Source organism: Sus scrofa, chromosome 12, assembly GCF_054392235.1.
Source record: "Sus scrofa isolate SSC_HxYL_T2T_F1_AM1 chromosome 12, Sscrofa_HxYL_maternal_Yorkshire_Landrace_v2.0, whole genome shotgun sequence".
In the NCBI taxonomy this organism is placed as follows: domain Eukaryota; kingdom Metazoa; phylum Chordata; class Mammalia; order Artiodactyla; family Suidae; genus Sus; species Sus scrofa.
The window spans coordinates 38,476,275-38,488,120 of record NC_139394.1 but is presented as its reverse complement, the minus strand read 5'-3'; the positions used below and the strand labels follow the sequence as shown (position 1 = coordinate 38,488,120).

Below are 11,846 nucleotides of genomic sequence, written 5' to 3'. Positions count from 1 at the left end.
TATCCTCCCTCCCCATCATCCTCCCTCTGCACAGCCCCATCTTCTCCAGCGGAGTCGGCTGAGCATGGCTAGAAAGGCTAAAGCAACCACGGCAATTAACCCCTATCGGTCATTTATTGCTTCTGCCCGGCTTTGGCTCGCTTCCTCCCTGGCGGCTCGGCTATCGAGTGCTCCGGTCTGAACCTGGCGTGCAGCCGAGGGCGGGTCGGTTCGGACATCTTTTACTTCTGCCTGGCTCCGCCCTCCCGTTGGGGGCCTCGCTGGTAGCACTGCGATCCGTGGCTCGGCCCGCAACTTACGCCCACTTTGCCTGCTGCGGGCGCTTCCGGTTCCGGTATCGGAAGCTGCTCGGGATCCGAGTGGTAGGGCATGGCGGGGAGCCGGCTGGAAACTGTTGGTAGCATTTTCTCACGGTGCGTGGACAAAGAGCGCCTCCCGCTTTCACGCTTTCTTGAGTGGGTCTGAGCTCTCCTTCTTCTGAGGGGTTGTGTTCAACGACGTTACCTCTTGAATCTCTTAGCTCTCTTGTTCAAGATCGCACCTCTCGCCTCCCCAAGTGGAGGTCTCCACGAACAGGGAGGGAGGAAGGGGCTGAGAGACCTGGCCGGACTGTCTGCGCATTTTCCTTGACGGGGCGTGGTTGGGCGAGGGGGTGGGACGCACATAAGAAGATGAAAGGGTTAATTCCCGAGCACTGGTAGGTTGGTTTGGAATGTGGAACTATCCTACCCGTAGTTGGGGGACCCCCAGCTCTGCCCTCCTTCTGGTTATCTTCCGGGTTCCATAGGCGCTCGCCAGCGTCCCAGGCTGGGGCTACACTGATTCAGGGGCTCAGACAGGCTGTGGTCATTGACTGACCCTAGCTCTTTACTCTTCCTTAAGGACCCGGGACCTGATTCGGGCTGGAGTGTTGAAAGAGAAGCCCCTCTGGCTTGACATATATAATGCCTTCCCCCCATTAAGAGAGCCGGTTTTCCGAAGGCCTCGCTTGCGATACGGCAAAGCCAAAGCCGCTGTCCAGGACATCTTTTACCACGAGGATCGGATTAGAGCGTGAGTGCGGAAGCCCATCTGGTGGACGGGAGGCAGCAGAACTTCAGCAGGAAAGGTTTAGCCCGAAGTCTGGCAACTTAAGTAGGAATTGAGTCAGGGCTAGTTAGCCCTGTGGAGACGGTCTTGTCCATCTGGCCAGATTAGGGAATCAGTACCCTTCCCCCATGGGAGAGCAGTAGAAGTTCTGAGAAGCAGAACTTGGAGCCCAGCAATTGACTGATCATTGCAGTGGTAGCTATTTGTTTCTGCATATCTGTTTGTGACAGGCACTGTGCTAAGCCCTTAATAAATGTTATCTCATTTAGGCCTCTACGCCTGCAAGGTAGGTATCCTGTATCCTTACCCACTTTGGTCATGAGAACTATGAGGTTGACTTACTGGGCATTCACTGACAAAGCCTTTTTCTTCCAATACTGACGTTAGTTTTTAGTATATAGAATTTGTAGTTTCTTTTTCTCTAACTGTTCGCATCAGAGATTGTGCCTAATTGAAGTTAATATGTATCCCCTAGTCTCACCCCTATTCCTGGAAGTAAGAAACCAGTTTGTAAAGTTATTATATTCTCTGTTGAGGTCCAGGCACCTTTCATTTGAGGAGTTACCCCCCCCACCAGTTACCCCCTACCACCCACAGCAGAACAAGTATGTTTTGGCTCTGCTTGGAGATTGTCAGCGATATCGGGGCATTAAATACTTTTTCAGTACTTTTCTGCTTAGGTCCATTGCATGCACTTGGGATGCTTTCAAAGTCATTTATATTGTGTTTCTACTGTGTACAGCAGTGGAATTGGGTGATGGTCATTGGAGAATGTGGACTATTTTACTGCTTCCTCTTTTATTACTGTTAATATAATAAAAACAGCTTGTACTTAAATAGTTTTTTGAACCTTTATCTTTTTTGTTTTTTTGGGGGGGGTGTTTTTGACATTTTTAAGAACTTAAAATACATCCCAGGTATGTCAAAACCTGAATATATCGGGAGTTCCCGTTGTTGCTCAGTGGTTAGCGAATCTGACTGGGAACCGTGAGGTTGAGGGTTCGATCCCTGGCCTTGCTCAGAGGGTTGTGGATCCGGCATTGCCGTGAGCTGTGGTGTAGGTTGCAGACGCGGCTCGGATCTCGCGTTGCTGTGGCTCTGGCGTAGGCTGATAGCTGCAACTCTGATTAGACCCCTAGCTTGGGAAACTCCATATGGCGTGGGAGTGGCCCAAGAAATGGCAAAAAGACCAAAAAAAAAAAAAAACAAACCCTGAATATAAAAAGTGAAATCATAAAAGTACTAGAAAACATGGGAGAATTTAAAACATAACCTGGGTGATAAAAGCTTTTCTAAGGAGTTCCCGTCGTGGCCCAGTGGTTAACCAATCTGACTAGGAACCATGAGGTTGCGGGTTCGGTCCCTGGCCTTGCTCAGTGGGTTAAGGATCCGGCGTTGCCGTGAGCAGTGGTGTAGGTTGCAGACGCGGCTTGGATCCCGCGTTGCTGTGGCTCTGGCGTAGGCTGGTGGCTACAGCTCCGATTCAACCCCTAGCCTGGGAACCTCCATATGCCGCGGGAGCGGCCCAAGAAATAGCAACAACAACAACAACAAAAGACAAAAGACAAAAAAAAAAAAAAAAAAAAAAAAAAAAAGCTTTTCTAAGCATGACATAAAACCCAGAAACCACACGTGAAAATACTAAAATTTTTTGCCCTCAAAACTACTTTAAGCAAAATCAAAAGGGAAACAATTTTGAAACATGTATGACAGAGGGCTAATTTCCTATTTATGCTGCTATAAAGTTTGCTTATAAGTCAATGAGAAAAAGACCAAAAGGAAAAATGGGCAAAGAACATGGACAGGTCACAGAAAAGGAAATTCATTTGCTTTTAAACACAGGAAAGCAAAACTGTAGTGAGCTATAATACTGCACCTGTGAAATTGTCAAAGATCAAAAACTTGGGGAGTTCTCGTCGTGGCTCAGTGGTTAACGAATTCGACTAGCAACCATGAGGTTGCAGGTTGGATCCCTGGTCCGACTCAGTGGGTTAAGGATCCAGTGTTGCCGTGAGCTGTGGTGCAGGCCTGTGGCTACAGCTCCAAATAGACCCCTAGCCTGGGAACCTCCATATGCCGTGCGTTTGGCCCTAGAAAAGACAAAACAAAACAAAACAAACAAACCAAAAAAACCTTGGAAAATATAATTTGGCCTGGATATGGGGAAATAGGCAGTCTCCTGCCTTACTGGTATGAGCATAAATTGGTACAACCCCTTTGGAAAGCATCTTGGCAATTTGGAAGGCCAGATTACAAATGCACATTCTTTGACCCAGTAATACTATTTTGAGGAATTTATTCCACAGGCTTATTTGCATAGTACACTAAAAAATACAAAGGTAATCATCGTAACACTATCTAAAGTAGCAAAAGACTAGAAACAATCTAGATGCATTGATTTGAAACGATCTCTGAGAAATATTAAATAAAAAGGCAAGATATATTTACTGTCCCCAGGGTTAAACACTGTGGCTGGGAACAGGGAATGATAGATGCATATTTGTATGTATATTTTAAAAATTTTTTTATTTTTGTCTTTTTAGGGCCGCACCCGCAGCATATGGAGGTTTCCAGGCTCGGGGTTGAATCGGAGCTACAGCTGCCGGGCTGCGCCACAGCCATAGCAACAGCAGATCTGAGATGTGTCAGCGACCTACACCACAGCCACAGCAACATGGGATCTGAGCCATGTCTTCGACCTACACCACAGCTCACAGCAACACCGGATCCTTAACTCACTGAGCGGGGCCAGGGATCGAACTCGAATCCTCTTGGACATGGATGTGTATTGATTGAACATTCCTGGTTAGTGTTGTTTCCTGGGAGGAGAACTGGGGGGTTGGAAGGCAGAGGTGAGGAGTGTTACTTTTCACTGGGTAGCTTTCTGGAGCATTTGATGTGTTTACCGTGTCCATGCATTGCTTATTTATTTATTTTTTGTCTTTTTGCCATTTCTTGGGCCGCTCCTGTGGCATATGGAGGTTCCCAGGCTAGGGGTCTAATTGGAGCTGTAGCTTCTAGCCTACGCCAGAGCCACAGCAACTCGGGATCCGAGCTGTGTCTGCGACCTACACCACAGCTCACGGCAACACCGGATCGTTAACCCGCTGAGCAAGGGCAGGGATCGAACCCGCAACCTCATGGTTCCTAGTCGGATTCGTTAACCACTGCGCCACGGTGGGAACGCCCCTGCATTGCTTATTTAAAACAAAAGCTGTGGGGCTTAGGGTGTGTCGGTCACGTTATACTCGACCCCTCAGTGCCCAGCAGTTATTCTTTGTTCTGTTCTTGGCCACCATCTGTAATGGGAGATTGATATTTTGCTGTTTTGTATTTTTAGGAAATTTTATTCGGCCTATGGATCCGGTCCAAAAGCTTTTGATCTGTTCAATCCGAACTTCAAGTCCACCTGTCAACGGTAAGCCATTTTGCAGGTCCTGGGTTATGGTTTTTTTTTTTTAAGGCGCTTTGTGGATTCCTCCTTGAGGAAAAAGATGTTCCTGGAGGAAAACCTGTCGGGGACACGTGTGGCGCTGCTTCACAGGCATGTCTTGACAGATCACAGACCTAAGATGTCACTGCTTGGAATTCTAGGTTTGTGGAGAAATACATTGAGCTACAGCGACTTGGAGAAACAGATGAAGAGAAGTTATTTGTGGAAGCAGGGAAGGCTCTATTGGCCGAAGGTGTCACTTTAAGACGAGTAGGAGAAGCAAGGACTGTGAGTATTTTCTTATCAAAACTATTACTAGGATCGGTTGTCCATTTGTCAGAGGTTAAAGGAAGGCTTGATTGTGGCTCCAGGTCAAATACTATTTTTTTTTTTTTTTGCTTTTGTCTTTTTAGGGCTGCACTCGCGACATGTGGAGGTTCCCAGGCTAGGGGTCGAATCGGAGCTGTAGCCGCCAGTCTACGCCACAGCCACAGCCATGCCGGATCCGAGCCGCATCTGCAACCTTCCCCACGGCTTACAGCAACGCTGGATCCTTCATCCACTGAGCACAGCCAGGGATCTAACCTGCAACCTCATGGTTCCTAGTTGGATTTGTTTCCGCTGCGCCACGACGGGAACTCCTCAAATACTATTTATTGGATTGACTAGACTAGAATTTTGTGGTAAAGACTGCTACCTGGAATGAATAAGCTGACATGAGGGCTTTTGAAGTCTTGGTTCTATAGAGATTTTTATCACGTTTATTGTTTGTTGTCAGTGAACTGGACCTGAGATGTTACCACTAAAATTTTTTTTTTTTTTTTTTTGCCATTTCTTGGGCCGCTCTTGTGGCATATGGAGGTTCCCAGGCCAGGGGTCGAATCGGAGCTGTAGCCACTGGCCTACACCAGAGCCACAGCAACACGGGATCCGAGCCAGGTCTGCAACTGCCAGCCCACGTCACAGCCACAGCAGCGCCAGATCCAAGCGGCACCTGTGACCTACACCACAGCTTGTGGCAACACTGGATCCTTAACCCACTGAGCAAGGCCAGGGATCGAACCCACAACCTCATGGTTCCTAGTCAGATTCTTTAACCACCGTGCCATGACGGGAACTCCATCACTAAATTTTTAACTCAGCGCTCAGATGTGCTTAGTTCTACACCTTCAGCCGAGTGAAAATGAGAATGTCCATGTGACGGACTTATGTCTGGTCTTTTAAGCAGCAGGAAGGTAGTCCCATTTCCCGGAAATCTGAGCCCACGGGTATCAAGCCCCAGACTGCGGTGGAAGAGAACCAGCCTTGGAAAGAAGTCCCGCAGGACCAGCCTTTGGAGGCTCCTGAGAAAGAGTCGAAAGGCCTCCCTCCTCCCTGAGAAACTTGCACACCGCGTGTGCCAACGTCCAGACCGGACTCTCTGCATGAATGTGGAACTATTTTAACAGTTGAACTGTGCAAATGTTTCTCGATCTCTAAGGCATCACGTTTGCCGTCTTTCGGGTCCCATTTCTAGGTTGTCATAAAGCTCTGTCTCAGGGTTTGAAAGAAGCAGTTACGTGAACTTTCCTGTTCGGATGGTATTAAATAAAGAATTCCCTGGTGCTTATAAAGTAAATTTACTTGAAAATGGTAAATAGCATGAAGAAACCTTTATCTATATTGTTTGGGACTCATTCTGAGTAGGTTTGCTTGGAGTTGTGTGGTCACATTTGATTTCCTGGGATGCTTCCCTTCTCTGGAGCCAGCACACTTTCCCTTCCTTGCCCACGAGGTGTGCCAGCGGTTGCTGTCTGCAGATAATCTCTGTGCTTTTCGCTCGGGAGGCCAGGCTGACTCGTGCTGTCCCCCTTGTTGAGGGACAAAGGCCAAAACTATAATCTCATGGGTTGAGTGCTGGAGATGGTTAGCGTGGACCTGGACCCGGTAGGCTGCTCGGTAAAGATCTGTTGCATGAATGAATGGTGCCATCCAGCTGAAGACTGAATCCCGACGACGCCTGCAGGTAACCGGGATGCTGGGAGGGATGATGCTTCCCTCCCCACTCCGCCTGCCTTCCCGGTGTCAGTCAGGTTGTGCTTGGCAGTTTTGTACCAACAGTCCTCCTGTGTTCACTTCCTTATCTTTTACTAAATAAATGCAATACCCCTCAGCTACGAGTTCTCAGCTATCAGTAAGAAGCTGCTCCAGAAATTTTTTTTTTTGTCATTTTAGGGCCGCACCCACAGTATATGGAATTTCCCAGGCTAGGGGTGGAATCGGAGCTGTAGCCACCGGCCTACACCACAGCCACAGCAACAGCAGATCTAAGCCGCGTCTGTGACCTATAGCACAGCTCACGGCAACACTGGATCCTTAACCCACTGAGTGAGGCCAGGGCTTGAACCTGCGTCCTCCTGGATACTAGTCAGATTTGTTTCCTCCTGAGCCAAGGCGGGAACTGCCAGGACTTTCTTACTTGAAAACTCATGTAGCTATTCTCCCCTGATCTTTGGGTACCGTCTCTTCTGTCTCCCAGCAGGTTAAGGGCGGGGTCCACACTCCCCAGCCTGGACACTTCCTTGCACGTGGTGCTTAGTTCATGGAAAGTCCGTGAGTACACGAGGCAAAAGCCCTTGTCAGCCACGTGGCTTCTCCCCCTCCTTTGTCACTGTTTTGCGATTCCTATCATGTCGAGGACGCTTGACTTTTAGAGGAAGAAGTAAATGACATCCCTTCAGCATCAGGCAACCACTGGGTGCTAGATACCTGGCTGGGCCTTGGCAGGAGGACTTAAGCTGGTGGAGGAGCTGGTTCTGTTCTCAGAGAAACGTTCGGGAATCACTCATTACCTCTCTAAACCTCATGTTGCTGGAATTTAAAAGACTGTGTCGGGAGCTCCCATCATGGTGTGGCAGAAAAAAATCTGACTAGGAACCATGAGGTTGCGGATTTGATCCCTGTCTTCGCTTAGTGGGTTGGGGATCTGGCGTTGCTGTGGCTCTGGTGTAGGCCGGCAGCTGTAGCTCCAATTAGACCCCTAGCCTGGGAACCTCCATATGCCGCAGGTGCAACCTTAAACAAAACAAAACAAAACAAAAAAAAAAGAAAAGAAAAGGCAATGTCTTTGTGATAGCGATGAAGACATTTTTAAAGTTATTTGGGTTCCTGTCGTGGTGCAGCGGAAATGAATCTGAGTAGGAACCATGAGGTTGTGGGTTCAATCCCTGGCCTTGCTCAGTAGGTTAAGGATCAGGTGTGGCCTTAAAAAAGCAAACAAACAAAAAAAAAATAAAGTTATTTGTTGCGTAATTTAAAAAGTTATACCTGCCCTTGTATAATTTAAGTTGAAAAGCCTCTCTCCTTTCCACCTCTGTCCCCTGGCCATCCATCTTCCCTTCCCTGAGGCCAACACTGTCACCTTTTCCCTTCCAGAAGTAATTTTGAGTGTGTTCAGGGGGACACACACAGTACATACTGTTCTATACCTTTTTTTTTTTTTTTTTTGGTCTTTTGCCTTTTCTTTCTTTCTTTTTTTTTTTTTTTTGTCTTTTTGCTATTTCTTTGGGCCGCTTCCGCGGCATATGGAGGTTCCCAGGCTAGGGGTCTAATCGGAGCTGTAGCCGCTGGCCTACGCCAGAGCCACAGCAATGCGGGATCCGAGCCGCATCTGCAACCTACACCACAGCTCATGGCAATGCCGGATCCTTAACCTACTGAGCAAGGCCAGGGATCGAACCTGCAACCTCATGGTTCCTAGTCAGATTTGTTAACCACTGCGCCACGACAGGAACTCCCCCTTTTTTTCTTTTTTGACTGTGGCTGTGGCATGACAGCAGAAGTTCCTGGGGTCAGGGATTGAACCTGTGCCCCAGCAGTGACCCCAGCACAGCTAGGTCCTTAACCTGCTGTGCCACCAGGGGAACTCCATGTACCTTGTTTTCTACTTAATGTCTCAGAGATCCTTTGTGTGGACACATAGCAAACCTTCTTCAGGCTGAATCTCAGTAATCAAAACATGGGCAAAGGTGTGAAACTTCCTTGGGGAATTTAGAACTCTTCCCACGGCCCGTGTGGGCAAAAGCCATCACAAGTCCCTGTAGTGTTTGGAGAGAACGGACGTGTGATCTCATTCTTGGTGTTAAGGAGCTTTAAGTCCAGTTGAGGATAAGAGTGACTTTTTTTTTTTCTTTTTCTTTTTTTTTGTCTTTTTGCCATTTCTTGGGCTGCATATGGAGGTTCCCAGGCTAGGGGTCTAATCGGAGCTGAGCTGCCAGCCTACGCCAGAGCCACAGCAACGTGGGGTCCGAGCCGCGTCTGCGACCCACACCACAGCTCACGGCAACACTGGATCCTTCACCCACTGAGCGAGGCCAGGGATCGAACCCGCAACCTCATGGTTCCTAATTGGATTCATTAACCACTGCGCCACGACGGGAACTCCTTGTCTTTTGTCTTTTTTCAGGGCCGCACCCGCAGCATATGGAGGTTCCCAGACTAGGGGTCTAATTGGAGCTACAGCTGCTGGTCCACACCACAGCCACAGCAATGTGGGATCCAAGCCATATCTGTGACCTACATCACAACTCACGGCAACACCAGATCCTTAACCCACTGAGTGAGGCCAGGGATTGAACCCGAGACCTCATGGTTACCAGTCGGGTTCATTAACCCCTGAGCCACGACGAGAGCTCCCAAGAGTGACTTTCGAAACAGTAAAATGAAGGAGCATCCTTTAAGATTCTGAAAGTGTAGAGAGTGAGGGAGAAGGACGGGCTCTGGACCAGTCCTGGATTGCTGCCTGGAGAGCCTTGAGGGGCGGGCGGGAAGTGCAGTGAGCTTCCTTCCTCTAGGAGCGTCCTCCCTGCCCTCACGCTCTTTAAAAACCATACCTTCACTGCCCTTTACAAATGGCATCTCCTCAGAAGCTTTATCAACGCTCAAGTCTCAAGCCCCCGTTGAGCCCCTCCCAGGCTTCGATCACTGCTGTCAGCACCCTAAGGACACTGTACTCCCGCCTGCCTGACCCCAGGCTTCCCTGCCAGAGCTCACTGTGGGTCCTCTCTCCCTGGTCAGAGTGTGAACAGAAGCAGACATTCTTACTTGTAAGCACCGTAGCATTGAGTCAGGTGCCACCCCTCCATGTGGGTTTGCTGAGCTGAAGCCAAGGGAGGCATGTGTCCGGGTTACAGTGAAATTTGCACAAGATGAGTCTGAAGGTCTAGGTTCCAGTTCTGGTTGTGGCAGTTTTTAGTGGTATGACCTTGGGCTTGTCACGTTCTCTCTGACTACAATACAGGGGTGCTGTTTGCCTCTTTGGCCTCCAGTTAGTACTGTGAGAATTGAGATAATGCAGAATTCACTCCTAGTATGTGTGACAGGTGCATTTATTACTCTTGAGGGGCGGTGGAAGACAAGTTTGAATAGACAGGATGAGATCAGATCATGGTGGCCTTGATGACTGCACAGAGGAGTTGAGTGGATGTAAGAAAGTTTGAGCCAGGAATGTAGCGAAAACCGTGTCAGGTCGAAGCAAGATTTGCCCAGATGTGACTTAAAGAACGGGCTTGAGGAGGGAGCTTTGTCGTGGCTCAGTGGTTACAAACCTGTCCAGTATCCATGACGATGTGGGTTCGATCTCTGGCCTTGCTCATTGAGTTAAGGATCCAGCGTGGCCGTGAGCTGTGGTGTAGGTCGCAGGCGTGGCTCAGATCCTGTGTTGCTGTGGCTGTGGTGTAGGCCGGCAGCTGCAGCTCTTATTGGGCCCCTAGCCTGGGAACCTCCCTATGCTGTGGGTGCGGCCCTAAAAAGAAAAAAATTAAAAAGAATGGGCCTGCGGGTGGGTGGGAAGGGAGGGAAGCGATGTGTCAGAAGGTCTTTGGTCTCTGCAGCCATTCCGCTCGGGGGCAGGCATTCTAGGGGTGCAGACCGGAGTGACAAGAGGAATAGCAGTATCTTTAACAGCAGGTGGGGAAAAGAGCTTCGATTCTCAACACACTCCCAAGTTAGAGGTGATGGCGCCACGTTCAAATGGCAGACAGAGATATGGGTTGGATGTCTGGGAGATGGGGAGGAAACCTCTAGCATAGGGGTGAGGGCTGGAGCCAGGAGGTTCGACCAGCTCTTCAAGGGGAGGGTGGAGAGACACAGGATGTAGAGGCTGAGCCAGGGGAGTGCTCGGGACAGGGAATGAGAAAATCAGCAAAGGAAACAGGTCCTACATCTTCCATCATCTAAAGGGAGAATTGGGAGTTCTTGTGGCGCAGCGGAAACGAATCCAATGAATCTGTGAGGTTGTGGGTTCCATCCCTGGCCTCTCTCCGTGGGCTAAGGATCTGGCATTGCCATGGGGTGTGGTGTAGGTTGCACACTCAGATTGGATCCTACAGTTGGGCAAAATCATCCAACACAAAGCTTATTTCATAATAAAGTGTTGAATACCTCCTGGAACGTGTTGAATACCTCCTGGAACATGTTGAATACTGTGCTGAAAGTGCAAAACAGAATGGTTTTCAGTGTATTGGTTGTTTACCCTCATGAACGCATCACTGACTGGGAGCTGGGCCTGCTGCCCCGTCCAGCTTCACAAAAGGGTATCATAGTGTATAGTGCTACGCTGGGAAAAGATCAACATTGAAAAATCAAAGTACAGTAGTCTACTGAATGTGTGTTTTTGTACCACTATAAAGTCAAAAATTCATAAGTCAGGCATCCCCGTCATGGCGCAGCGGAAACAAATCCAACCAGGAACCATGATGTTGCAAGTTTGATCTCTGGCCTCGCTTAACGGGTTAAGGATCCGGCGTTGCCATGAGCTGTGGTGTAGGTTGCAGATGTGGCTCAGATCTGCTGTTGCTGTGGCTGTGGCGTAGGCCAGCAGCTGTAGCTCCAATTCGACCCCTAGCCTGGGAACCTCCATGTGCTGTGGGTTTGGCCCTAAAAAAAAATATCGTTAAGTCAAAGCATCGTAGGTCGGGGACCATCTGTATAATATTTAATGTTCTGTTCTCTGATAGTGAAAGTGGTATTACAGCAAAATCTGTGCCTCCAAAGGATTCCTGATTTTGTTAGAATGATATTCTTCTCTCTAAATAAATGATGGCTTGCCACTTGAAAACATTCAACTGATCCTGTTTTTTTTTTTTTTAAACAAAGTCTTTCAAGTGGGATGATAGTGTTGGGTTTGTTTTTTGTCTTTTTAGGGCTGCACCTGTGGCATCAAATTGGCTAGGCGTCAAATTGGAGCTGTAGCCATCAGCCTATACCGTAGCCATAGCAACACCAGATCCCAGCCGAGTCCGTGACCTACACCACAGCTCACGGCAACGCCAGATCCTTAACCCAC

The 11,846-nt window shown here is 48.7% G+C and overlaps 1 protein-coding gene across 2 annotated transcripts; it reads left to right on the top strand.

Annotated features, from left to right (window-relative positions):
- Positions 1-333: 333 nt before the first annotated feature.
- Positions 334-6,140, top strand: MRPS23 (mitochondrial ribosomal protein S23). 2 transcript variants are annotated; one of them, XM_005668966.4, is made up of 5 exons: positions 334-413; positions 883-1,053; positions 4,430-4,507; positions 4,684-4,810; positions 5,748-6,140. In XM_005668966.4, exons 1-5 carry the CDS (start codon positions 370-372, stop codon positions 5,898-5,900), a joined length of 573 nt encoding a protein of 190 aa, XP_005669023.1. In that variant the 5' UTR covers positions 334-369; the 3' UTR covers positions 5,901-6,140.
- The last annotated feature ends 5,706 nt before the right edge of the window (positions 6,141-11,846 follow it).

Bases quoted from the DNA above. Each gene is read 5' to 3' on its own strand.
- MRPS23 (XM_005668966.4), top strand. From the start codon at position 370: ATGGCGGGGAGCCGGCTGGAAACTGTTGGTAGCATTTTCTCACG. The intron at 414-882 runs GTGCGTGGACAA...CTCTTCCTTAAG, and splicing joins GTTGGTAGCATTTTCTCACG to GACCCGGGACCTGATTCGGG. The intron at 4,508-4,683 runs GTAAGCCATTTT...TTGGAATTCTAG, and splicing joins TTCAAGTCCACCTGTCAACG to GTTTGTGGAGAAATACATTG.